The sequence below is a fragment of the Zootermopsis nevadensis genome, unplaced genomic scaffold (assembly GCF_977971745.1).
Source record: "Zootermopsis nevadensis isolate Lab colony 2312 unplaced genomic scaffold, Znev_1.0 Znev_ptg000023l, whole genome shotgun sequence".
Taxonomy (NCBI): domain Eukaryota; kingdom Metazoa; phylum Arthropoda; class Insecta; order Blattodea; family Termopsidae; genus Zootermopsis; species Zootermopsis nevadensis.
Genome location: NW_028259155.1, coordinates 3,651,173 through 3,679,139, shown reverse-complemented (window position 1 = coordinate 3,679,139; position 27,967 = coordinate 3,651,173). Strand labels below are relative to the sequence as shown.

Genomic DNA, 27,967 nt, shown 5'->3' with positions numbered 1-27,967 from the left:
ATCTCGGGTAATCATGGCAGCGGTCGCTAGAATGACGCAATCGGAGGGGAGAGGCGGGGTTTCAAACCGCTATGTGCCACAGTCAACTTTCAGCCGTCTCCAATAAAACACACGCTGACATGCATTGCTGCTTAAGGACTATTCCGAACGAAAATCTTAGGACTTCCGTAAGTTTGAAACTCACAAAGCAATCATTTTTGCATGTTATCATTAGTTGGTTTTATGTATTGCTTTAACTTATTCATTTTGTTACCATTTGTTGGTGTTAAAATTATTTTGCACTGGACTTCAAATCCTCCAACTTCATTTATAACTACAGCATGGCCCTACAAAGTAACACAGTACATCATCTGAAGAGTGTAATTCCAAAACTCACGTTTTTCAGCAAGTGGAGTTCTTGTTAATTTACTAATTCTGCTTCATTTAAAACATTGTGCATCAGAGAAAAAAACTGTTTGGTGTAGCATAATGTTGAAAAACCAGTTTCAGAATTTACTCACTCCAGGGCGTTTTATCTCGAAAGTAGCTCAGCCAACCTAATTGTGTACTGTTACTTCCTTTATTTCTTATCATACTTTCCTTTCAACAAAAAGAAGTAAAAAGTAGATAACCATGCTGACTGTATGACCATCTGTTTATTTATAAAAGATTGTACAATGAATTCAGTATAATTTATTTTTTGTTTATAATAATACAAATCTCATTAGATAAGACATCTGCAGATACTATGTTGGTATAAAATATTATTAAACTATTTTTGACAAAAACGTTTTTCTATTTGTTATGTGTACAATTCCACTAGATGAACATTACCTCAATATTAATTTTCTTAAGTTTACAAAGTGTTAGCACTTTTCATACCAAATGTATTTATTGACTAGTTACTAACACAAAAAGGTAAATTTCCCCCAACATTTGTTACATGGGCTGAGTTTTGGAACTACTCTCTTTAATTCAAATGTGCACAGAAATAGCAAGTACTGAATAATAATAAATCTTTGGACCAACAAATGCTAGCCACTGGGATAATACTGCATTACCCATGATCAAAATAGTGTGATTAGAATAAAGCAAGGATTATATTGAAAATCAGATTACTGAGACAGATTAGCCAGAATATTATTCTTAATCAGTCAATTACAAAACATCTTCAGAATAGGACTTGACAGTTTTACCTACTCTGATTCATAACCTAACTGATATGATTAAAAATAATTACCTGGCTACATAACAGAGTATCATCCGTAATTCCATCCAAAATTTATGCTACCGCATATAATTTCTTAAATGAGCACTTTAACCTCAACATGTGAAATAAATATTTTTGGGCTGGGATATAAAAGAATTATTACATAATACAACACAATATATTGAGGAATGTGTTTTTAATATATTGTTAACATATTTCAAAGTTCTAAGCTCAAAATTATGTAACTAAAAATGCACTGGAACAAGAAACAGGGGTCTAATGAGCAAGCGGCAAGATGCAAAGGGAAGCCAAGCCTTAAGATAGCTGTATTTTCTAAAACAATTTACACACTACTGTACCATACTTTCCTTTCAAACTGGACGTTTTACACAAAAATATCTGAAAAACAAAACATACACTGGCAAAATTACTTAGTCCAAATCACAAAAATATACTTTAGAATTCTGGTATGACTCGCTTCAGGATTCAGAAAAAAACAAAACTGTGTAAATTTTGTTGTTGTTATGAATCTTCATTATTTTTGTATAACACTAAAATGAACCCAAAATTAAATGTAATCAATCAGCATCTGGTGTTCAAAACTTATGAGCAGCAGAAGACAATTTCACCCTCATTTTTATGTGCAGACGCAGTTTCGAAGGCAAGATATACCGTTTATCAAGGGAAGGGAACTTTCTAGCTTAGCTGAGCAATAAGAATAATTTTTTAAAAATCTGTCAGTATAGTAACAACCAATCACACGTAGACAGGAGTACAGCAAAGTTCCAAAATGCGCATGGTAAATATACCCAGAGACAATGGACAATGTTGAACATAACATTCCCGTTAAATAACTCCCTGGAGCCATCAGACTTATCTATGTGAATTATATTTACATAAATTCAGTACTGTAAACAATTTTAAAACACTTCTCTAACATATGCTAAAACGAGCTATTACACCACTTACAAATACACGTGCTTTCTAAAATATTAAGAACTCAACTGGCTGACCAGTGAACCTTCTTTAGTACTGTCCTATTCGTTCACAAATTCATTTCAAGAACTGCAGAGCAATACAGCCATAAATGACACTTTTCATTGGTATGAATCAACTAGCAACTCTATAGTCATTCTTGCGAAGCTAATCTAAGCTCAGCTAGTCAAGAGATTCGCCTTCTCACTGATATGGCGGGAAGAAATACAAATATAGCGTGAAATATTAAAGTTACATTATTCTGCTTGCAATGGATATTAAACTGTACACTTCAGTAACAAAGAACAACTATAAAAAGTAAATAATTTACTTGATCTCACATTCACCATCTTACAGGAAAATAAAATTTACTATACTAAATACAGTATGAACAGCACTAATGGAAGAATAAACTATAATCACTTTTGAAACATTTTATAAACAAAATTTAAAGCTTTCCAAATTACATCTTGAAAAATACACTTTACTTAACGTATTAATTTTGAACATAAACATTTTCTGAACGTTTACAGAATATCACTGACTACATACAAAAGTGTGAAACTATTCAGTTAAGTGGCATAATTAACTGCAACCAGCCATTTCATTGGATTCAGTATAATATAGGCTCGTTTGGATTCTACAAAAGCTTCTTGCAAAACAAAAAGTACAAAGAAATAAGGCAACATGTTTGTATTCAATATGTACGACAGCCAGCAAAATACCATCCAATGATCGTTATAATCACCTACAATGAAAAATTCTGCATCTGGGCAATAAATATATGATTAGCCAGTCCTATTCATGCAAGCTGTTGCTTAATCGAGTGTATAAAACATCTAAACCGTCAACTTGAAACCAATTAAGTCTTTTAACTAATACAAGTAATTTATAAAGAGTACAGTGCTTCCTCACATTTTACTTTTGGCTTGTGATTTTAGTGTCTAGGGCCCTCTATTCAATCTTTGTCATCACATTTAGCAAAAACTAGAATGTTGCAGAACAAATGAAGGCTTATAAATAGTTCTCTTAAAACAGCCAAGTATTTTCTAAATTGTGGAATATACAAGATTAATTAAAATCATCTAAACAACTTTTTTTACACATTAAAATGCATAAATGAAGCATGTTACTATGGACACTAAATTTAACACTTCTTACACATTCTTTGCACAAAGTACATTCCACACATGGCGGAGAACATGACTTCTTAAATTCTGATATCATATGACAGCCTAAAACACATACTTAAAATGAACAGTATCTACACGTTTTAGAAATTAATCACATTTAGTTTTCCATTCTAATAAACCAAACCACAAAACAAATTAATTTTATACTCAACGGACTCCTATACAATACCCTTGTAATAAGCCATTTACCACGGTATACATCCGAGGAATGTGCTGAATATTTAAAAGTTAAAACATGATCAGCGGTCGACTACTCTGCAGATCACACAGTTCATCTCAAACTAATGAATATAGTGAAGATTTCTGTCTTCTGGGTTGTTGCGCTGTGTAGTCTGGTCGATGTCAACCAACGTTTCAGAGGTCGTACTGCCTCCGTCATCAGGGCGATTCATCTGAAACGTTGGTACACATCTACCAGATTACAGAGCGCAACCCACAAGACAGAAATCTTCATACTCGCCGCTGTGAAAGCCTCAAATCTTACATACCAAATGATGTGTTCACTAATTTAATGGTATGCAGAGACATGATAGGTAAAGAAGGCTAAGGCATTACCAAAGTATTGCCCTTCTAGCATAATATAACATCTAGCGAGCTGATAACTCATATTAATTAAAATGCGTTACTCCAAACTACACCATTAAAACAAAACAATGCAACAGTTTCTTTATATGTGTAACAAAACTCTTGAGATGTAATTTGCAATATAATCCTTAATGAAATTATTTTGTCCCATCCCACTAGGAATTTTGAACGTCTAATTTAAAACACTCGCAAAGCGGACGCTGGAATTTATCTGAACAATGTTTAAGATTGAATTCACTATTATAGAGCAACCTAAGTTTAAAAAAAAATAATTTTAAATATTAATCTGCTGAAATTACTGTTTAATTAATATTACTTACCATGCAAAATCTGTAACTGAAAAGAATTTGCAAGACAACAGCATCACATTTCACAGATATAAAAATGTTTTTATTAGGCAAAAGGTCATATAAAATGTTGGTGTAGTTTAACGTTGCACGATTTCTCACATTCATGCCCTATAATATTGCTGGCAAGAGAACAGACTCAAACGATACACGTACGTACAGACGATTAAACTGGATACTTCATTTCGTAAGATACAAATACGCTTGCTGTAATGCGGAAATGCCGAAGATGCAAAAGAACATCCCAGGTATATGGCACTAAATGATACTGTAAAACCTAAAACAGCGACAAATAACTGGACATTCATAACGGATTAACTAAATACCAAATTTCATCTGATCTCATTCAATGCTGTTATATACATATCAAAGTCATCACTTTGCAAAGTAATGCAATTTACTTCTAGCAATTCAGTACACGTAAGCATCAAGAAGCACTGTACTTTTTCCCAGAGAACCATTTACTTTGGGCGTACTCTTAATGCGCTCACTGTTCCACGCTGTATCAGTTTAATTTCCTAGAGATATTCATAACTGCATTCGGTACTTGGCGATCGAGATGCACGATTCTATTACTGTTCTCCCCCTACCACAGTTCCCCATCCTTTTCCTTCGCGGGGACTTCAATCACACGCGGTTTATCAATAATCCGAGCTGTTCTATTTCCTTTCTCAACAATGCCAATAATCCAAGCCTGATACCCTTCTTGCTTCTCGATATCCTTGCAGTATGCAGCAGCCTGCTCTCTTGGTAGGCAGATAAGCAGACCACCTGAAAGCGAAAATTAAAACAAAAACTGTAGGTAAAGCAATTGAATTTTTTCAGTTCCCTTCAAATTTATCAGATTTTTCTTATAGTATTTTGAGTCTGCGGAATAATTCGGAACCTGGGATAGAAACAATTTACTTTAAACTCCTATATCAATTTTGGAAGACAAATAAGGAATTTCATGGCCTACGACAAGGAATCTTAATATCCAAAATGTATCAGACATAATCGAATTATGCGGGAAATTAGCAACGAATATAGTAATTTCATAATGTATTAAATATGAATTACAATTTCATTCATTCGCATGAACACATTAAAAAATGCAGCAATGCCTTTCCTCACCCGATGTTTCTGCAGAATGGCCCTGAAGAAGCTGAAACATATTCCCACAAGCTTTTGCCACAGCAGCCATCTTGGCTATCACAGGCAAGTTGTGGATCACGAATGACACTTCATTCTTCTGATGCCTTGCCAGGTTTTGGGCATGTCCAAGCAACCCAAAGCCAGTCACATCAGTAGCACCATGAGCATTGTATTTGTGCATCAATCTAGCCGCTGAAAATAATTGTCAATACAGTGCAACATTCTTCAGTCTGTTGATGCAGCATCCAAACTTAAAGACTGGAATTTATGAATGAGAATGTATTTAATAAATGAATAGTTAATAAAGCACCGTGGCCGGAATTTTGGTAATACGTTGAGGCACAAAACAAGAATCCCGCAGTATAACTGAATCGATGTTCTGACACCCGGAACCACACACAATAAAAATTAAGTTGTCTTCTTAGCTTTGTTTTCCTTGCTGATTTCTTATTCTGTGACCTCAAATTAACTACAGTTGGTAATTCTTCTTCTTTTTCTGATTTAACAATGTTTGTACATTTTCCGGTACCCTTCACAGGTCAACCTTTTTTTTTTCCAGTTGGCTTGATCTATGGACATTCGGTAGGACTCCCTGGATGAGGGATCGGCCCATCACAAGGCCTCTACCTGTGCACAGGACAGCACAACACAGAAAAACGCAGACAACATCCACGGCTTGAGTGGGATTCGAACCCACGGTCCCTGCGATCGAGCGGCCACTGCGGACCCCCTACAGTTGGTAAATAAAAACACAATATAATTATAATGACTTACCTATTCTGTTCAATCTCGCCATCGAATCCATTGACCGCTGGTATGCTTTGCGGACGTCATCCTCGGAGACGACCAATTTGATTCGGTTCCATCTTTCTGGTTGGTCAAGCCACTGGTGAGCATTTACGGCTACTTGGGTTCCCAATGGTTTAGTGAGAACCAAAACATCACCCACTACAGCATTGTCTGGGCTGAAAAGTTGTTTTAATCAACTACACAACTGCGACTCTTAACGTCACTTACAAAGCGGGCCTACACATTCTTCTTAATCTGTGTTAATTAACTCACGTGCTCCAAACTGAAACTGACCGGCATATTACAATTGTAATCCTACCTGAAATTGAAATATTAGAAAAAAAGGGCGAAACATTTTTAATAACCTGACTTTTATGTCCAGATACACGTTTATATTAAACAACAACCTACCTTAAAAATAAGCGATCTTCTCAACTCAGGAACTTCCCTTTCACGTAAGGGCCACTAGTTTTAAGAATGTTTTTGTTCAATGTTTGCATTATTAGTAAGTAGTAAAGCGTCCCACTAACGCCATGAAGGCACATTGGGGGAGTGGAGGTATAGCTCATACTCTTTCTTGATCTCGGCACTAGATGGGGGTGAGTGGTCAGCGTCCTTGTGGAAAATTGTGTGTGTGTGTGTGTGTGACAGACGTACGTGGCAATGTTACTCAATTTAAAGTAATTACAGAACTATAAAATAATTCTGTAAATATATTACTGGGCATGTTGGTAATGTGCAGCTCTGCCGAGGAGACTTGCTTAACGCCGCATCTGTTTTCTGTATCATTCTGAAAGTGCAAAGTCCTTCTCTGCTCACCTGGCAGTATTAAGAACACAAAATTCGCTTCACTTACACAATGTATTCATTGGGCTGGCACACGGTGGAAGCTACACCGCCAATTGTACACCACGGATTCACAACCGTCTGTCCGCCAGTCACTGTGGTTCCAGCTTCAAGAGCAGAATCCTTGAGGACAAATAATTTACACATCTCATGCACCACTCAAAAACATTATTCAAATAATCTTTCCTCTCACGACAAAATAATTTATATCAAAGTGTCAGCTTGTCGGACATGAGATTTTTGATTCTGGGACTTGTACCGCTTACCTTAAATCCTCTCATGATGAGAGGTACGACGACATCTCGTTCCTTCTCGGTCATCTTTGTCGATACTCCCAGAAGCATCAACATGTTGTCACATTCGGTGACACCCATAGCATACAAATCACTGATCACATTAGCACATGCAATCTTGCCTGCAACATTCTTCCAACATTAATATAATTCGACATGAAATAAACAATTTAAGAACATCCATCTGGTGGCCATAGGCTATATCAATTCCATAACATATTTTTATAAAATCCCCCATTTCTAGAAGCCACGCCTTTAAAAAAATAATTACATCTATGCAGACTCATTCAAAATGTGGGTTCATGTAGAGTCACAGATGTGTTCAGTGTTAGGCCAGAATTTATACAAGAATAACGCAAACACCGTCAAACGATGTCTGTTTTCGGCACGATAATTAATATACGTACATGTCGGGCATCAATTACGGTAACAAAATGACTATCAATGAAAATCTTCCCATACCAACCTTAACTTAGCAAACCCGAACCTCGCATCCCTAATTTTCATTTCTAGGGTTATGTCCGGGGCATAAGTTTATGTTCCTCCTCTGCCACAATCCTTAAATGAGCTATGAGACAAATCCACAATGCAGCTGTGAACATCAACTAAGATAATTTCCTTACAAATTCAACCAAGTATGAGGTACCACAGTGTTCAACATAACTTTCAATGATGGAAGTGCATTCTACACTTCTCCGTGATCAGGAAACATCAGAGTAATGAGTTGAGGTTGAGTCACGAGACTATCCTTCTATTATAAGAATTTGAAAAAATTAAAGATTCGCGACGTCTTACCCATCATGTACGGGTCATCAACCAGGGGGTAGAAGAAGTCTGTTGTCTGAACAAGAGACAGACCACCATGCCGCAGAGGAGTTACGGAGGAATCCATGCCAATTCCTAAAATGAACAGAAACGATGCATGAAACCGTACTTCCCAAGTTAACCATCACATACTGGTAAACTGTTCATACATAAACACAAAAAACCTAAAAAAATATATATATTAAAAAAGCAGTAAGGATAAGATCATAAAAGGTTCTTTTAATACCTACCTTGGGTAATCAAAATTCATGTTTGGACTAGTAACTAATTTAAAACTCAAACTCCAAAAGAAATCTGACTTCTTTAAGTAATATTCATTGCTGTACATAATGCATAAATTCTGAAACCAAGTGTTTATCACACTCCAGATCTGGAAGTTGACAATAACTTCAGCCATATGTTGGAGAAAAGAGATTCCAAAATTTGTATTTTATTATAAAGCTATGTCAATTGTTTTTAAACATTTTGAAGAAAAGAACCCGTAACTGCCATAAACAAAATATTCCACGGTTGAATGTGTTATGTGAGACAAAAAATGTTTTTCATTCAAACGAATAATTTTAAACACCGTACAAAATTTGAAATTTCATACGCGTGATCCACGCATGGCACGTCATCGAGTTGCCGCAATTTATTTAGAATCATAGCAAAGGTCACATATTAAATATATTTGTGCATATAAATAACAATAATGAATTGCATTTTCTTTAATGATGAATTAACATATTTATTAATAATCAACTTCATCACTTGGAAAGGGAGCGGGAAAGAACTACAGCTTTAAGCATGATCACGCTTTGCCTATCTCCTACCGGCAACAGTCATGCACAAATATTTTCACCACCGGCATTTAACTGCTTTAAAAGTTGTTATATAAATACCAACTTTTAAGCACTAAATATTGTACAAAGAAATTTTTACAACATACAGATTGATAATTACAATGTAAGAACCGAGGCATCACAAACGTTTATCTGTATATATTATTAATTAAATACAAGTCTCGAAATTTTTGGCCGCCATTATGGCGACAGATCGGAGCTAAAATTACTGCAGCACTAACTAAACGAATTTAACTTACCAATTCGCGGAATTGCCATATGCATGAAATGGGCATGTTCGTCCTGGGCATTATTGTCATCTTGCTGAAGTCCCTCTAGGAGTTTGGAAAGAACCTCCTGAGGGACTTTACACCCTCATCCTTTTAGATCAGCAAAACGTGTCAGACGGAAAGAAGCGTCCAACTCATGTGCCACAGGATCGAACGGCCTTCGAAGTGCTAATGCATTTGGATTTCCTCCTAACTCCAACTGGGCGACTGACAAGGCTTCTTGAGAAACTGATGTCGCTTGCAATTCAGCCATTTGGGGTTGATATGAAGAAATGTTGGTAAAAATTTTTAAACACTGATGTACAAGTACGCTATGAATCCCTTCAACCTCTCTGCGGCTCACAAAATGGCCTTCTCCCTCGGCAGCAAGACCGCGCAGGGCCCGGGCCGAGACGCTACTTGTATCGAGAAGCTTATTGGCTACGCTGTTTCCCGCCACGAGGTCGGGGAGCAGTTAATATTTCTCCCCGTATTTTCCATGTACAAAGGAGCACCATAGGAGTAATGGGAAACAACGCTAACTAATACGAAACATTTTGTAGACATCACAATCTTTAAAAAAATCGCGTAACATTAACTCGGTCCTGCAAATATGCCACCCGATAACGATTGGCGGAATTTCCAGCAATTTTTAAATACATTTGAAATTAAGTTGAATTTTAAAATATTTTACGGCTTAGCAACGAACGTAGTATATCTAATACTGAGCACCTTAGAATAAATATCCTTTTAGATGTAGTTCGAAATGTGGAGACGCTTTAGGACAATTTGAGATTATTATTCTAGATTTTTTTTTATTAAACATTTTATACTACTTTTATAATTTGCGCATGATTGGAATGTTATTTCAAACATTAATTTCACCTCAACTGAAGCCAGTTCTTAGTCGTTAGTAGCTATGATGGTTTCGAATTTTTGTAGAATATTAGCGTACTTTAATGAAATAGACAATATAAATTTGCTTTGACAAATTGGGATGACTATTTTTATAATCATTTTACTTAAATTATGTACCATTATGTAGCGGATTTTGTGTATATACAGTGTTTGCAAATAATATTGTGGTGTTCGTGCTACAAGGCCAGAAAATACACCTCTGTGATATGACTAATATCAATCTGTGAGAATTGTAGAAGTATTTCAAAGTTCTTATAATTCTTATCAACAATAACTTTCACAAGTGCTGTACATTACGATGTTGGGTCAAATATCGATTATACGTGTTACGAATTACCAACAACAGATGGTAGTGCCATGAATATATTGCGGACCACTCGTATAGTGGCTCCTTCAAAGTGGTAGGTGAGAACATGGTCAACTACTTGCTGTTGCAAGTCGATACTGGAGTCCGATCGTAGAATATCAATTTAGTACGTTTAAGATGTCGGTGTCGGACGGACAAGTGTTTGATCCAGTGCTCTTAAATACGTTCCTCATTCGGAAGAAGAGATGCAGGGTTTATTTCCATCGCGGAACATTAATTTGGGAATCGCAAGGGTCACCGTATAGTAAGTGTATGACACTTTTCACTGATCGTGGATGATGAACACAGTTTTATGTTGTCACACAAATGCCAGTTTTGCACTGATTCAATTCAGTGTGAAAGTGTCATTTTCGTCACATTGGATGTAAACCAGAAGCATACACGGTGCATTAAATGTGCGTTGAGTAAATAGAATAACTCAGAGCACAAGTAGGTATGTCATAACTGATTCCCCAGTCAAAATCATTCCAATCAAGACAGGTTATGATTGTTTAGTGTTCTGGAAACTTTATTACAAAGTGCTGCATTGATTTTTGACGTAAATACGTCTATATGGAAGGGTCATTCGGCAAAAAAGTGTAACGAAAAAGTGACAGGAAAATGTGTAAGATCCGTATCAACAAATCGACAGCAATGGTTAGCTTGCGTGCATTGTTATGTTACCTAGGAAACGGCTTCTGTTTACTCGGCATTGTTGTGTTATATTACTGCCGTCAACAATCCGCTTTCGTAACAAGATGTATGACATTGAAGATAACATTACATTTCACTACTTTACATTACATTTCATTACTTTACATTACATTACATTACTTTACATTACATTACATTACTTTACATTACATTACAGAGACGTAAATATAAATTAAATAGAGAGACGTATTTACGTCAAATTCTCCGGAACCGTGGTTCCACTGTCAATTTTTAAAATTATTTTAGTTGGTATTTTTTTCTTAAAACTTGTTTCTTCAACTGACGATACTTCCCGACGTCAAAGAACCTGTGTCATAATTGTTTGGAATGAATTTCTTAGCATGAAAAACACCCAAGGAAATTGGAGTTTGTATTTGAGACAAATGCATGTTCTGTCAAACTATCCACCAAAATATTTTTTAAAATAATTTGTAAAACTAATTGTTTGTGAATATACAGTGACTGGGAACAGTTTATATTCGTAACAGCAGCTTCCCCCAGTAGCTCAAGGTGAAACATGAAGTTTTGTTTGAATAGCACTTGATTTATTGTTTGCATGCCCCGAATCAGAGCGTCTTTTATTTTTTATATGTTCAGTAAATGAAATTGCATATAGATTTCAGAATATCCAGTCAGAATACCCTTTGTGTTCGGGAAGTACCCGGTTTGTAACTCGAACGGGTTACCGACTATTCTGACAGGATTTACCATTAACAAGCACCTCGTTGGTAGGCTATACATTCTGCCTTTCTCTCTTACCCGGCCCTTGTCGGGTTTTAAGTGACGGTTGTTTATTGTAAATAATCCACTTGCTCTATTAAATAATGAAGACTTATCACTTGATACCCGATCTTGATCAGGCCTGAGAGTTGTTCTCGTGATTGTTCGGATTCCGTCTTGTTTAGCGTTTACGTGGAAAATATTTAAATTCCTGTCGGAATTGTGTTGAATTTCTAAGGAAGATTTTAATTGTTTGTACATAATTACTTCATTTCACCCGGAAACAGAGTTATATGAGGAGATGGCTCACTAAGACTGAGGAATCAACAAGCGGAAAGACAGAAGAGAGTTTATGAACGTGGTACATTTATTGAAGGTGCTACTTTTTACCAGATTGTACATGGCACAGAAATCCAGAAGACAGCCATCTTCGTACTCACCGCCTTGTAAACTTCATATCCCACCTGTCTAATTTTCAGCCGCCATGTAAGCGTCATATTAACAGTCGATCGATCTGTGATTCGAGATTTTATTGTAGTTTTCATCGTCAGTTGTGAGAATTGCACAGATTGTTTTGAAATTACGTGACGGGATTTAGTGTTTTAACTTTACTCGGATGTAATGTGGAGTACTATTATTTACGATGTAATTCAAAATAGTCACATTCCTAAATATTTTTGATTGTGTATAGTAAAAAAAAAATTGGAGTTCTGCCATCGCTTATTGTTGTGTGTTATTATTATTGTATCAAAGGCTGTTACAAATTACTTTCACACATTATACAATTCCGCTGTGGTTTGAATACCATCACGGGATGTTCATTTCGCTTTGTTCGTGCATCGCGTTTTTTCTTCGCTGTTCACGGTTAGCATATAACGACTCTGATGATTGTACTACGCACACAAAAAAATACTCGTACCATAAACGCAGAAAGCAAATTAATTTTGATGATATTGATCTTTTACAGCTTTTTATTTCTGGTGATAATACGTTTGATAAAGCGATCACTAATGTACTTGTAAATCTTACGAATCCACTGCCTTCCGAATTAAAATTTTAACTCGCGAACATATTTTGGGCCCTTCAAGATAAAAAAGCGACTAGATTAGGTTATAATGGAACTATTATAAATATTATCTTAAACAATTAAGGATTGAAGGCATGATTTGGATATGGAATGGTTCAGGGTATGGGTGAAATTCTGAAATTTCATCCTGTGGCAGACTTCTGAATTAACATGCATTCTGTCTCTTGTAGCTCGCCACATGTTACCACTATCTGACGTGATGGCGGTCCAATACGTTCACTCCACGGACAAATCACACTGTTGTCCTGGCTTGGAAGTACAAAATGGAAGTAATATTGACGATAAACCTTTCGGGGAACACACGTCTGTTACGGCACCAAGACACACAAGTTTCATCCTCCATTATGCAGCTAAGGGAACCAAAAACACGTGGAGACATGATACGGTGACCTTGAACCATACCGACCCTCGACAAGTTGCATCCTGGGTAAAGACAATCCGTAATTACCTGAGTGGTAAGTTACGTCATCAGCAGTTTCAAGGTTGTAAGACACTTGGCACTTTGACAAAGGTGAAGAATTTTCGTGTTATATAAAGAACTATGTCTAAATTTTTCATGGTTCAAAACCTTCCGATCAATGTTTGTATGAAAAAGTATTGCAAATCACCAGATTCTAACTCGAAAAACTTTAATTCTGTCATCAACGCTACCTTTTTATGTAGATCCGTTTTAATATTATGTTGTCCGAAATTCGTCTCTTGTATTTATCAGTATTTTTATAACGATATAACTATGTGTTTGGGACGTTTTATTATTTTATTTTTTAAAAAAAAACTGCGTTGTCAGCTAACAGGATTTTTTCCTTTATCAGCAGATATTGCAGATCAGTAACTCACATCTTACGTGTCTGACTTCCATTCTCTGTAGGTTTATCGACCAAATTTAATATGATTTTTATAGCTTATTCTTGTTACGTATCCCACGTATTTAGTCCTTAATTTTGATAAAATATTAGCGTAAATATTTCTTAAACCTGAATTTGGACATGCCGAAGACCTATTGTTATAGCTGAAGAACAACATTCATTGTTGAACTTATCTTTACGTATTTTTTTATCTGTTTGTCTACCGTAACAGATTAATTTAATTGTAGCTGGTCTCATAAATGGAAATGGTTATGGTTACTGTGTGACTATAAATACGTAATTCGTAAACGTCGATGTCCTTGAAGGCCACAGAGGGAGAGATAGGTGTCTTGGGCACTTGTATTGATCAAGCACACGAACTTTCTGCTAGCTGGATCAACTTTTCCCGTGTTATTTGTCGCAGAACAGTTTTTAAATGAATACGTCGAGATAATGATATAAAAGTAGACCAGCTTAAGAATGACGTAATTGTGTTTAGGAAAATGAGGAGTAATTCCATTATTAAGTATCACTCTAATGGAAGCTAATTGTATGTAGAAAAGTAGCACGTTTGGACAATGATGTTCATTTTACTCGTGTCCGATACGGACCTCAGTTGGTTTTAGGTTATTTTGACACCAAAGCCCGGAAGTTCTTATCGAAGTAGGATATGAACGAGTCCTTTACACTTTAATCTCCACTCGGTGGAATTTAAGGTTATAAATGCTACGAGTGCAAGGATTGGTGTGTCTTGTGGGATGATGCACCGTGTCTGGAAGATATTGGAGGAGTTGATTTCTCCCTCCGTGATGATGGAAGCAGTAAGATCTTCTGAAACGTCGATAAATATCTACCAGACTACGTGGTTTAACTTCCGAGGAGGCGTTTATCTTCAACTGTCCTCTCATCTAAAGCCGAAACGTCCACAGATATGTCAACTTGTTACTAGATACTGATCGCTTGAGATTCTGAACACGAGTGGCCTGACCTCCACGTTCACCTGACTTCAACCAGTCTTTGTTGGAGAATGAATTCGTCTTCACTGTCGACTTAACGCGGAACTTGGAGAATGGTGTGTGATGGATGGCGGACAATTTTCATTACTTTCGTGTGTAAAATAATACTACGATCCGTTTCTATGGTGTGTTCACGCTGTGCTATCTCTTATCGTTTATCTGTTATCGATAACACGTGAATAACACTTTTAAAAGGTTTAGACACGATGAAATATTACATTGTAAGAAAATTATAACTCATTTTTGTGTTTTTTTTAATTTTGTATCTTAAAATATGAGGTCTTGAGGCAGATTTAAATAGATTTCAACACCCGTTTCGATATGTCCGGGTTCTGAAAATGTGATTATGTTTCAGAAATATTACGCACTTACCTTGGAATTTATAATTCTAGACGTAGAAATTATTAAAGATAGGGATTTATGTATTATAATGAAGATTGGGCCACTTCAGACGATTAACTAATTCGTGTCTCTTGTTATAGGTTTCAAGAACAGACCTAAAAGGCTTTTAATATTCGTAAATCCATACGGAGGGAAAAAGATAGGTCTGAAAATCTACGAGAAACAAGTGAAGCCTTTGTTCCTCGTGGCAGGAATCGAAGTGAACGCGATAATCACGCAACGTCAGTTTCACGCCCGAGACACGCTCCTCAACTGTTCTTTCGATAATATAGATGGCGTTGTGTGCGTAGGGGGTGATGGAACTTTCTCTGAAGTATTCAATGGCTTGGTTTTAAGAACCGCCAGAGACAATGGCGTAGATCATAACGACCCTGATGTTCAACTTCCACCGCCTTTGTTACGAGTCGGGGTTATTCCAGGTGGGAGTACAGATACCATGGCGTATTGTTTCCACGGAACAACAGACATTGAAACTGCTGTCCTCTACGTCATACTCGGTGAGTTAACAAGAAACTTATTCATGATATCAGAAATGAAGCTTTTTTATGTGATAATAATTTAAATAAGCTGTTATATTGCACTAAAGTGGTATTTATTTGTTTGTTTGTTCGTTCGTTTTGGTTTGGAATGTGTACGTTTCAGGAACTTGTTCACGTCTTCGTGACCTCAGGCAGAGAAAGTTCGTATATAACATTCAGAACTTCAAGTTTTGATCTTAAAGTGGGTCGTCTGAAGACAGAAACGTGCGATTAACTTAAAATAATAGCATCGTCGCAAGAATTTTATAGTATTAGGTTTGATTTCGCTGGCCAATCCTGGGGTTCGATTCCCGGCGGTGCCCGAATTTATAACTTGTGTTGGGCAAGGCCGTGGTCTAGGCAACACGGAGTTTTCCTCCGTGGCATCCCAACAATTACTCCATTCACACACAGAAGAAGGCAATGGCAAACCACTTCTGGATCATCTGCCAAGAACGTATATGAACAGGTCCCAGTCCGAGAAAAGGATGGAAGGATCCTGTTCATATGGACCTGTCCTCAGACAGAACACTGAATAATAAAATGATGCACACGGTGGTCCAGCGGTTATAACGCTGGCCTTGTAATCCTGGGGTCTCGGGTTCGATTCCCGGCGGTGCCCGAATTTATAACTTGTGTTGGGCAAGGCCGTGGTCTAGGCAACACGGAGTTTTCCTCCGTGGCATCCCAACAGTTACTCCATTCACACACAGAAGAAGGCAATGGCAAACCACTTCTGGATCATCTGCCAAGAACGTATAAGAACAGGTCCCAGTCCGAGAAAAGGATTAGTTAGTTAAAATTAGTTAGTAATCGTTTTAATTTACCCTGTAGAATCTGTGTAGATTATAAATCGTGATTAAATAAACCGAAGGGAAAAATGTTTAATTCCAACTCTTCGTTCCGCGCCAGTGTAGACCAAGTTACGTCGGTTTAACTTCACTTCGTCAACTATCTCGTTAAAAAAAAAAAGCCTTCTTGAAATGAACCGGTTTTCTAACTTGCGAGAAAATTTTCGTGTTGAGCGAGTTACGTAAATCCTTGCTTTAGAGTTGAGAAACAATTCTTGCAGGAAAATGGTCTATATAAGCCATTCTACGGAGAATAAAAATTTAACGTCGAATTAATATAATTATAAAAATTTTAAAAAAAATCAAATTCATTAAAGAATATAATCGAGTATAATGTGATCCTGTCTGCAGAAGAAACGTGTTAAGTTGGTTCACCATTTGTAATGACGTCATGAATTGATCTCACTTTTACTCAGGCTGTCCTCGAGTTGATGAAAAAAAAAGAGATTTCTATTTCTATGGTTGCAAAACGTGGTCTTATACACTGAAAGAAGGGCAGAGATTGATGGTCTTAAAAGAAAGTGCTGAGAAGAATATTTTGGTCATCGAGAGAGGAGACGAAACTCATTACCGTTCCGTTTTAGGGTGATGAAGTCATGAGATGGGTGGATCATGTAGCACACACCAACTGCTCACCCGAAAGCCAACCTCTCGGTTTCTGAACGCTGGACGTTTGACGTCACATCTACAGTAGGCGTCCTTGAATACGTAGCGTCGTATTGTATCAGTTTGCATCGGACACCTGTGGAATCTGAAATAATTTGCCTTCGGCTTCCGTTTGTATAGCAGCTGCTGTTTACTCACCAGAAAAGACTGCCGAAGGCTTTATTTGTTTCTGACGTCTGTCATGAACGGTGGAGTGGGGATACGAAAACGTAGCACGTCAAAGGACAAGTTGTTACCCCAGAGCACTTTTGTGTTGGTGCTCAATAAATTTTGTATTTCTACTGAATGGAAGACCGTGATTTGATCCCAGGGTGAGGAAAAGGATTTTTTACCCCACCCTCTGCGTCCAGACCGTCTTTGGGGTCCACCTAGTCTCCTATTCCATGGGTACAGCGGTCGTGACACTTGTCACTCACTCCCATCTAGTGCCGAGATTAAGAACTAGAAAGAGCTGTACCTGCTCTCTCCTCAAGCGCATTCCTGTCTGTGATGGTACCACACGTTTTCTTAACAATATTTTGTCCACTAATTCAAGTTACTTTAGTTTCAAGTGGGACAGAGTACACCACAGTTTTGTCTTAATATGAAGACAAAAGATTAGATTACAATTAATTGATTTAGATTAATTTATTTTGAAACGAACTAATGTAACTCGTGAATAGCTGTTTATCAACACACAATTATTATTTCTTGACATCCCATCAATATTTTTCTTGTTATCTTGTGAGTTTTATGATAGTCGGTGCCATAATGTTTTTTTTCCGTAAACTTCGTGTCAAATCGTTTACGTAAACATTTTTTTTTAATTTAATTTTATAATTTTTGTCGAAAACGTGATTAAGTTCGGCGAATAACGAGATTAAATATGAAATCTTATTTTATCTTTAAATAAAGTGGCAACCGGGGTTAACGAACTATGTAGCTCTCGACTTTTTATTTAATGTTAGAGAAGACGATGGGGCATGGAGAAAAATACATAATGATGAGCTTATAAATCTGTACTCCTCCCCCAATATTGTCAGGGTGATTAAGTCGAGAAGAATGAGATGGGCAGGGCATGTAGCGCGCATGGATGGGACAAGAAGTGTGCATCGGGTACTGGATGGGAAGCCTGAGGGGAAAAGACCTCTGTGGAGACCTAGACGTAGATGGGAGGATAATCTCGTGCGGGATCTATGGGAGATAGGAGTTGAAGGAGACTGGATTTTGTTGGCCCAGGACAGGGTCCGGTGGAAGGCTTTGGTTAATTCGGTGATGAACCTTCGGGTTCCGTAAGCCATCTGGTTGGTTGGGTCCACTATTTGGGAAGCCTGAGGGGAGAGACCTCTGGGTAGACCTAGACGTAGGTGGGAGGATAATCTCAGGCGGGATGTAATTTTAAACTTCCTCGTTAAGGCAGTTGGAGTGGCAACCTCTACAGTCTGATATTTTTAATGATAATTGGGTTATTTAATAATTAATAATTTGTTGATTTCAGTTGTTTTACAAGTCTCTGTGTACGTATAAATACGTCATACCACTGTTAAGTGATGGAATGTGGCAGTGATTATTCTAACGTTAAAGGAAGTTGTTTTTACAGGTGACAGCATTGGTCTCGATCTCTGTAGCATCCACAGCAACGGAAATTTGTTGCGGTATTATTCGAGTGTTATATCGTATGGCTATCTAGGTGATGTTGTCAGGGACAGTGAGAAATTTCGCTGGATGGGACCAAAACGATATGATTACTCTGGTAATTATAATTATATATATTTTGTGTAATAACATGTTGTCTGTGAATTTTTGTCCAAATTCAGTTCGTCAGTGTAATTTTTTTTAAAATGTTTTTTAATGCCAATTATAGTTTTTATATTATAGATTAAACAACACATTAATATTTAGGGTACTTTTGGGTTATCGGGGCACAAAACAGAGAGGCACGGCCCGACATCATCTGAGTTCATGTGGCGATATTTTTAAAACGATTTTAAAATCTATAAGAGAATTTTGGCCTCCGGAGACAGGTAGTTACAACAATTAACATCTCATGGATATCAAAATAAAATATAATAATTTGTCATTTATTGAAATAAAATATAATAACTTTCAAGTATATGTCATTTATCCACACACATTAACCTAACGTAACCTAAGATAACTTAAAGCGATGTGTCCCGATAACCCACAAGTACGATATTTAGTTACCGGTATATATTATATTATTTCTTTAGAACATTAAATCAGAATCTCTGTGTATAAGACAAGACTAATAGTAAGTTTTAAAATGGAAATGTAGCTTATCCGTATAAATGACTATCATCTTTTGATCACATTCGGTATTGGGCGTGTTAATTATTTTGCAAACCGTCACATACAGAAACAAAATTTTGAAATTAAAAGGAACTACCATACTAAATTTAACATATAAAATTTATGTACCAATAATAAAATCAAAAGTAATGCAAATGGTAGAAACCGTATTAGAGGAAAAGGACTGTGGGTTCTGTAAAGGCAGATTGCGTTAAAATACTGAATTTATTACAAAGCAAAGACGATGTAATTTAGTATTTCTATGAGAAAATAATTATTTATTTTTACAGGTTTCAAAAAATTCATTTCAAATAACGGTTATGAAGGGGAAATAACTTTGCTTGCTGATACTTGTAGTCCGTCGAGAGGACCAAAATGTTTGGAAAATTGCGTAAGATGTCAATCCCAAACAGAAAACAAACCAGACAAAACAGCTTTGAGTCAAGGAGGTGAGAAAAATTAGATAAATAATTGTTACATTATTATTACTGCATGTGTTAGTTAATATATCATTATATTATATGAAATAGCTTACATATTTTGACGTAAATACGTCTATACGGAAAGGTCATTCGGCAAAAACAGCGTTAGTTAGCGCTGAGTCACCTTTAAACGTTCATTTCTCAGGAATGGTAAGAGTAAGGATAATGTAATGTAAAATAATCAGTAAATAAGGACCTTTAAGAATCTGTAATGTATTTTATTGTAATTTTAATGAACCGATGTGTACAATTTTCAGTGCATCTGGCGCGTTAAGCGCCCGCCTCTCGAAAACCGTAAGAGATGGATCTGGACATATTGCGTACGAAATACGTATTACCTCTTGAGCTTACCATATCTGTTTTCAGATTTTACATATCACAAATGGTTTAGGTTTTACAAACATTTATTTATAAAAATAAAGGCGCATCGCACTTCACGGTACTACTGCGTTTGCGCAGTTGCGTCAGATTATCTGGAACCGAGCAAAGTTGTAAGAGGCAGTATTTTTGTTCGTGTCGTACAGAACCCAAGTTGGAGAGGTCTTGAACATTTTAGTAGTCGAGTATATTTATTGTAAGAATATAACTATGCAAATTTGAGCTAAAAATAAAAAAGTTATGAAATAAAAGAGGAAGAAAATGTTAGTTGTCTTTTGGGTTGTTGCGTCATGTAGTCTGGTAGAAGTTTACCGACGTTTCAGACGTACTTGTTGCCTTCATCATCAGGGCGATCATCGCAACAACACAAAAGACAGCCATCTTCAGACTCACCCCGTGGAAACATTAAGTCCTACAAGAAAATTTAAAGTAATAAAAATAGTTTGCGAATACTGAGCCTACCAAAAACTTGATCACCGCCATCTTTAATTTCAGGAAGGTATCAACGTACCCTACTCAGTGATTGAAGGATTGAACGATTGAACTATCATATTTCATTAAAGTCTTAAAAACATTCTCTATATTAAATTTCACAACAAATTGTTTTAAAAAGAGGATATTTTACATATGCAGACAGAACAGCCATTATGAAAATAAATATGTTTACTTTTTTATAAACGTGTATATGCTAAATGAAAGCTTCAGATTTAAATAATCTTTAATAATATTTTGAGTGAAAGAAAATTTTATACCTCTGCAGAGTGGAAGACATTTCGTGGGAAATTCTTCATGGTCAATGGTGCTAATGTATCGTGTGCATGTTCACGAAGTCCAAATGGTATATCCCCTTACTGCCACTTGGGGGATGGTTGTGTGGATGTGGTAATTATCAAGCACACACACATGTTGAACAATCTAAAGTTACTTTTGCGACTGTCAAGCAAAGTAAAAAATTTGGTATGTACTGTTATTCTTATGTTTCTTATACTAGTTTAGTTAACGAGGTTTAATAATGCTAGAACATAACCTGGAGAGATATTATAGAAGGTATAGAAGCATAGATGATATTAAAAATATATTGAATACATTTGTGGTCATGAATTGGTTGATATGTGTATATTTTTTTCAGTATTCTTTATGGTTTAGCAAAAGTGAAAAACACTTTATGGACACGAGAAGTATAGTTGGTTTCTCAACATGTCATGACCGAAATCGGATTATTACTACGTAAAACCTCTTTTAGAATGTCGCGTTTTTTATCGGAACACCGCGTTTTATATTCATACGCAAAGGTGGTTGTATGTTTGTTTCCAACTGAAAGGCTTAAGTTATTTATCAGCATATTGTTACTCTGAAAAATTTATTGGTTATTGTAGTCCGTGGTACACGTGAAGTTTTTACGTTAATATCATTTTGAGTGTTGTGATTACGTGAAAACGTTTCTACTATGCGCGAGAGACAGTCTTTCATTGACGCTGTTAACAGTAGTGTGCTGGCTGGTCTGCTTTTATTTGATCGCCTGATTTCATCCCAATCAGTTTGACTTGCCTTTTGTGGAAGTGCATCGAGCGAGAGAGTTCACGTTCCGAGCGCTTCCGGCTTCAGTGTCAGACACTGAGTTCGCTCTACCGAGACTCATACCTGGAACCAGCGTCTGGAATTGTGATGGGGAGGTTCAGTGGGAAACAAATATAAGAATAAGGTGAGTTTTTTGATGATGATACATTGTTTTTATATAGTATAATGTTATAAAAGTTTTAAGAGGAGACTCTGAATTGGCTTTTATCTTTGTTATTATGCAGATGCGTATTTTGTTAAGTTCATAATAGACTTGTTTCAGTAGTCGAAATATTTATTAATGTCGCTGCGATATGTGATAACCTAAATTGTTCACTTTGTTCTTCGTAGGTCTAAATACGTTCCAGAGAATATTGTTTTAAAACATTTGTAATTCGTGTTCTTCCCTCAGACTAAAGTCACATTTCACACCGAGATAAAACGGTTGGCAAACTTATTGTTTGTATATCTTATCTTCAGCATTTAAAGAGTGGTTAGGATGGTTAGCAGTTTTGAACTGAATAATAACAGGCTTGTCCAGAATCTATTCTCAAAATTTTATAAACCTTATATGTATTTGTTAGTGTTGTTCCCATTTACATTTTGAAACATTCTTATATGACTTATTACTTCGCCGCTAATTTTAGTTTTGTGTCTTGTTTATATACGTAGCTGTAATTATATTTACTACTAGATTTTTTCTTCTACTTGCTTACAGGATATTTATATTCTCCCCAACAAATTGACACCATTACCATTAACATTAGGCCATTCGCTGTCAACATCGCTTGATTTTCATGGACTTTCTTGACTTTTAGATCAAAATAAAAGTGCTTGCTGCCTCCATCATCAAGGTGATCACCCTAATGGTAGAGTTACAGCAAGCACCTCTGAAATTTCAGTAAACTTCTGCCAGACTGCTTGGCGCAACAACCAAGAAGACAGCCATCTTTGTCTTTCCTATTTGTTATTTTGTGAACTCGGATGAGTTTTTTTTGCATCATCTTTGTGTTTTCTACAGGGTTCATTGCCAATTGCTGAAAGTATTCACACGAAGAAGCCAGGAGACAAAAGAAGAACCTTCATGCAAGATATGTTCATTTTGATGTCACAAGATGACAAACCTGCAATCCAAATGGCCTGTACGTGCGTGGGTTTTAAATAGGAAGAATCTGTCTTTTTAGTGTTAATGGCACTGAATTTCATGTCGCTTGAAACGTGCCAAATGTTACACCAGGAGAGTAATACAAGACATGTAACAGCTTTCGTCTTAGTTACAGATAACTGTCTGTGAGGAATTACTGCAGTATTTGAAAAGAAATAACTCTGTTGTTAACGAGGAGATAATTGGTTTTACCAGATGATCCTGAACTCATGTTTATTTATTAGAATTATTACATTTTTTTCCTAGAATGAGGAAGATGCTCATCTTCTTAATTTTATTTTGCTGCGTGACTGTATTTAAATTTACATTTTTAATTACATTGACGAGCAATAATTATACACAGACAGTATAATTCCACAAGTATGATATTTAGGTTAATTTTTTAATATATATAATTATTATTTTTGTAATTAAATATCAAATTTAAGTATAATCTATATATTCCCCATTGTTTACTGTGAGTTCTGTGATTTATTTCTTAATATTCTTGAATATTTTGCCTTCGTGTTCAGGTAGAAGAGACCTTTGGTTTTCACATTCTATGAAATCTTTTTTTAACAAATATCTCGCAAAATGGCTTTTCTGACACTAAATTGAGATTCTTACTAAATGAGGGTTATGCGAAATAACTTCGAGAAACTGTCGGTATTTCTGTAATACTCGCAGTATATAGTTTTGATAAAATAATTTCTTTACATCAGTAATTAAAGGAACTTTTTATACAATTAAATATAATTGCATGACGAATAATACTGAATCGATTTAATATGCCCAAATCAAGGGGCTGATAGTGGCTAGTACAATTAATATTAATATTACAAACGAATAATGAGCTAGACGAAATAATGTTCCTTTTATGCTGTGGCCTATTACACCACTGGTATTAATTGTTATACATTTGGGGGGGGGGGGGGGTCCTTGGTAACCCAAACGCTACAGTCAGATTACTGTGGATGCAAGTAGTAGGAAGGGATTTGGTTCCACGCCACGACTACCCATTATGGACATACGTTCCATCCCGTCTTTGCTCTACATTTTACTAAATTACTCTTTCAATTTTACTTATTTAACTGTTTATACACTTCGGCTTCCAGCAGAGACCCTGAGGCCATCTTAAGTACTAATTGGCATATGGTAATGTTTTTCAAGGCCGTGGATCGAGGAATAAGGCTTTGGTGTACGTGCAGTACATTCAAGGATACAATAGTGACCTCACAACCAACTTGATAGCCCTACAGTTTATACAGAACTATACTACATAATTTATAATAAAATATAATCACTGTCCCTAACTAGGGAGTCCTGTCTGCCATAGTTGTACTTTGAAACAATAGTCAAACCCCGTGCCGATCAATTACCTTCTGCTGTGGTCCAAATGCTTGAGAGAAAAGGGCAGAAACCTATCTGTTAGGCCCTCTGGACCAAGCCTGAGGCTGACTCAACCAGCAGTCAAACAGATTGACTTTCTGCTCGTTTACCATTTTTTATTTTGCCTGAAAACAAAAGCATAAACCGGCTATCAAAATGTTGCAGTTTTTATAATTTTATAATTTGTATGATGGACAAAGAACAATTTTACTTGTTAATTTTTGTACATAATTTTTAATGGATTTTTGACTTGCAATAATAAAAAAGTGTTAAAAATGTAGTTATGGTTAGAAAACGCTACAAGTAATATGATTAAAATTTTAAAGAAAAATTGTTTCTTTGTGATATTTGTAGTATATTATATATTTTTTGAAGAGTATTATGTTACTTTATTAGGATCAAACACTGTATATGTAAATTATTTATAAATAACATTTTGTGATAGAATTGTTAGGTTTCAGTCGCTTATATAACTCTGTATCAGTAATACTATTTTACATTCCAAACATGACAATAAGCAGTATAAAATTTATATTTGTTTTATGTTACTGGTGTGTTCAGGATCATACGAACTGATAAAATATACATCACACCATCAGAGTTTGAAACATTAAATTATAATTAACTAGATTTTTCTGTAAAACTCTTCGGACCTGTGCGATGTTTGTAGCCTATGAAAGTATTAGAAAATAAGATTAATTAGTAATTTATATCCCATTATATAAAAACTGTGTTGGTATTAACGTTCACATTTACATTAATAATAACTTTCCAGGGGCAAAGCATCTGGTGCATGAAGCTTACTATTCATTTTTATTTAGTGCTGAAATCTAGACCACAGCTTTTAGTTCAGGTGCAGGGGGAAACTTTTATTTTAACTTTGTTATAACTAACCTGTCTGTCATGTTCATGGTCTGCCCTGATGACGGAGGCAGTATGACCTCTGAAACGTTGGTTAACATCGACCAGACTACACAGCGCAACAACTCAGAAGACAGAAATCTTCAACTTTGAGTAACATTTGAATCCATGATTGGAACCACAGTAATAATAAACTGTAAAAAAAACAGCGAACGTTATCTGCGATAATTACAGTATTTCATGGTCCAGTAATATACTGTGTTTGGTTTTGACTAACAATTTTATATGAATAGATTTTTTGTAAAAATTGAGATGTTCAACTGATGTATTATATTTTATTTGATATTTATTAAATTTAACTTTAAATCATGTTTTCTGTAATAAAAAGTATTATTGTGCTTTTCGCCTTCAGTTCCAAAGATGGAACATATATATATATAAGAGGTAATTATATACTTCTTATTGAATCACGAGATTGGATGACACAATATTCATGACTGGCAAACTGGGAAGGTTTCTGTAAAACTATCTTCATATTTGAAAGAGCAGAAATTTGATAAAAATAACAACACGTCTTTAGCTATTGCAAAAGAAGTCTTATTCTGTCAATTTTCATTATAATTAAAATGTGTAGCGTAATATGTAATTTGTATTGTAAAATATAAAAACTATATTTCCATAAATCTTATGTGAACGTCTACACATTTTTTCTATATAAATAAATCACCATGATTAAAAACTATTTTTACCACGTGGTGATGTCCAAGCAGTGGCACTTAAAATGGTTAATAGACTGACAGACCATTAAAATTGATTATCGTTAGAAGCGTAGAAGCAATGAAGCAATACACAGCACACTTGATAAAGAAAAATGTGATATCTTTGTTAACCCTTTTACTGTTTACCAAAACAATTTTAAGTGCTTACTTCTTAAGTTCATTTACAAATAAAGTTACTGCGAGACAAAACAACATCTTAATACCTGAATTTTTCGGTGGAATGTCTCTCCAACATTATCAATGAAAAACACATGAAAGTTTTTTCTATACACAGATTTTTATATGCCATATTTTAGAGCTCTACAAAGTTGAACATAAATCCCATAGACGTATCACATAAAAGTAACTTATTTGAGCCACACGAACAAAAATTGTATGTGAGATACTTTCTGAAACAACTAAAGGGTTCAGAAGGTATTCTGCTCTTAGTAAAATCATTTCTATTTTCAGTGGTGTATGTAAGCATGGAAAGCATAAACATGATGTGTTCATTTTTTAAAATCTCCTTATTTATATAGTTTTGAAAGAGTGACAGTTAACTTGTCTTGGTACCAACACAAATAATATTCGGTGAAAAATTAAATAATTATTTTGGCAACATTTCATCATCATTACAGTGGTGATTAACTCTGCTAATTTCTTGTGGTACATTTCACAAAGACCTTATGGGAAGTACGTTGTTGTACGATACATTTTTATACTCGTAGCATGAACAGGAAATTTAATTGCAAAACTAATGTCATACAACTATCAAGTTAATTTTTAGTACGTCACCGGAGAACATGATCATACTTGCAACTGAGAGTTTCGCTGCAAAAATTTATGACATACTTTTGAAATACAGCCTGTAAATTTCGATTGAAAATAAATTTCATAACAAAATTATTATATTTATATCAAATACTGTTTTACTTTCCATGTGGTTTTTTACATACCGGATGCACATCGGTATGTCATATATATTGTGAAAATAGTTATACTAGGTATTACTGGAAGAGAAATTATTCTCTGTTAGTCAAGTCTCCTACCTTTATTTATATCCTTTTTTTGAGGATATTGTTCATGTAGTATGAAAATATTGATGTGCAATTGAAAGACTGGTGTACACTTAAGGAAAAGAAGAAAGAGTTGGTCGTGTTATATATGAGGAAAATAAAATTTTATTTTGTTAATGACTATTATTTGTAGTATTGTTTCTTATCTTTGCAGAGTCCTTAAACTCACGCTTTTGACAGTTATAGTCTCACGGTCTAACATTCCAGAAGATGGTCATCTTTAATCTGCAAATGTGATTATAGCTATACACCTTCTGGCACAAAAATATTTTATGACTTACCTTTCCCTTTGAACTTTGATCGTATTTTTAATATACATGAAGAATATAGATATTAATTTTTATGTAACTTTTTTAATAATTGTAAATATTTCTTGGTGAATGAGATTTGTGGTGGTTTTTCTCAGTCTGTCCTTGTGAATGTTGGGACATTGCCTTCAAAAATAGCCCAAGACCTCTTCCAAAACCTTTTTAGTTCACCAGGTATGATCATTCTCGCATTTCAGTTTATTTGGCATCATTGAATTTTTTAAGAACATTTCACTGATATATTTCATATGATTCTCACAATAAACAATCATTATTCTCTTACCAATTGATCTTTGTAATGAAGAAGTATTGAGTTTTCTTTGAGGTAAGAACTGTTAAATATTAAGATTAGCTTTAGCTTTGTTACTTTAAATAC

At 35.5% G+C, this 27,967-nt stretch overlaps 2 protein-coding genes across 5 annotated transcripts; one reads left to right on the top strand and one right to left on the bottom strand.

The window, feature by feature from the left end:
- Positions 1–30: 30 nt before the first annotated feature.
- Positions 31–27,409, top strand: Cerk (Ceramide kinase). 4 transcript variants are annotated; one of them, XM_022070573.2, is made up of 9 exons: positions 31–167; positions 5,983–6,162; positions 13,222–13,506; positions 15,395–15,811; positions 18,929–19,081; positions 19,929–20,087; positions 21,259–21,455; positions 22,037–22,200; positions 23,077–27,409. In XM_022070573.2, the coding sequence occupies exons 3-9, from the start codon at positions 13,230–13,232 to the stop codon at positions 23,159–23,161; spliced, it is 1,452 nt and encodes a 483-aa protein (XP_021926265.1). In that variant the 5' UTR covers positions 31–167; positions 5,983–6,162; positions 13,222–13,229; the 3' UTR covers positions 23,162–27,409. The 4 variants fall into 4 exon arrangements, with proteins under 4 accessions (XP_021926265.1, XP_021926263.1, XP_021926264.1 ...); XM_022070571.2 differs by lacking the exons at positions 31–167; positions 5,983–6,162 and adding an exon at positions 10,642–10,795; XM_022070572.2 differs by lacking the exons at positions 31–167; positions 5,983–6,162 and adding an exon at positions 10,834–10,984.
- Positions 617–9,659, bottom strand: LOC110833011 (inactive selenide, water dikinase-like protein). Its single transcript, XM_022070575.2, has 7 exons — positions 9,258–9,659; positions 8,147–8,251; positions 7,325–7,473; positions 7,069–7,181; positions 6,198–6,388; positions 5,403–5,615; positions 617–5,060 (listed from the first exon to the last, which is right to left on the bottom strand). Exons 1-7 carry the CDS (start codon positions 9,538–9,540, stop codon positions 4,876–4,878), a joined length of 1,239 nt encoding a protein of 412 aa, XP_021926267.1. The 5' UTR covers positions 9,541–9,659; the 3' UTR covers positions 617–4,875.
- Positions 27,410–27,967: the final 558 nt, after the last annotated feature.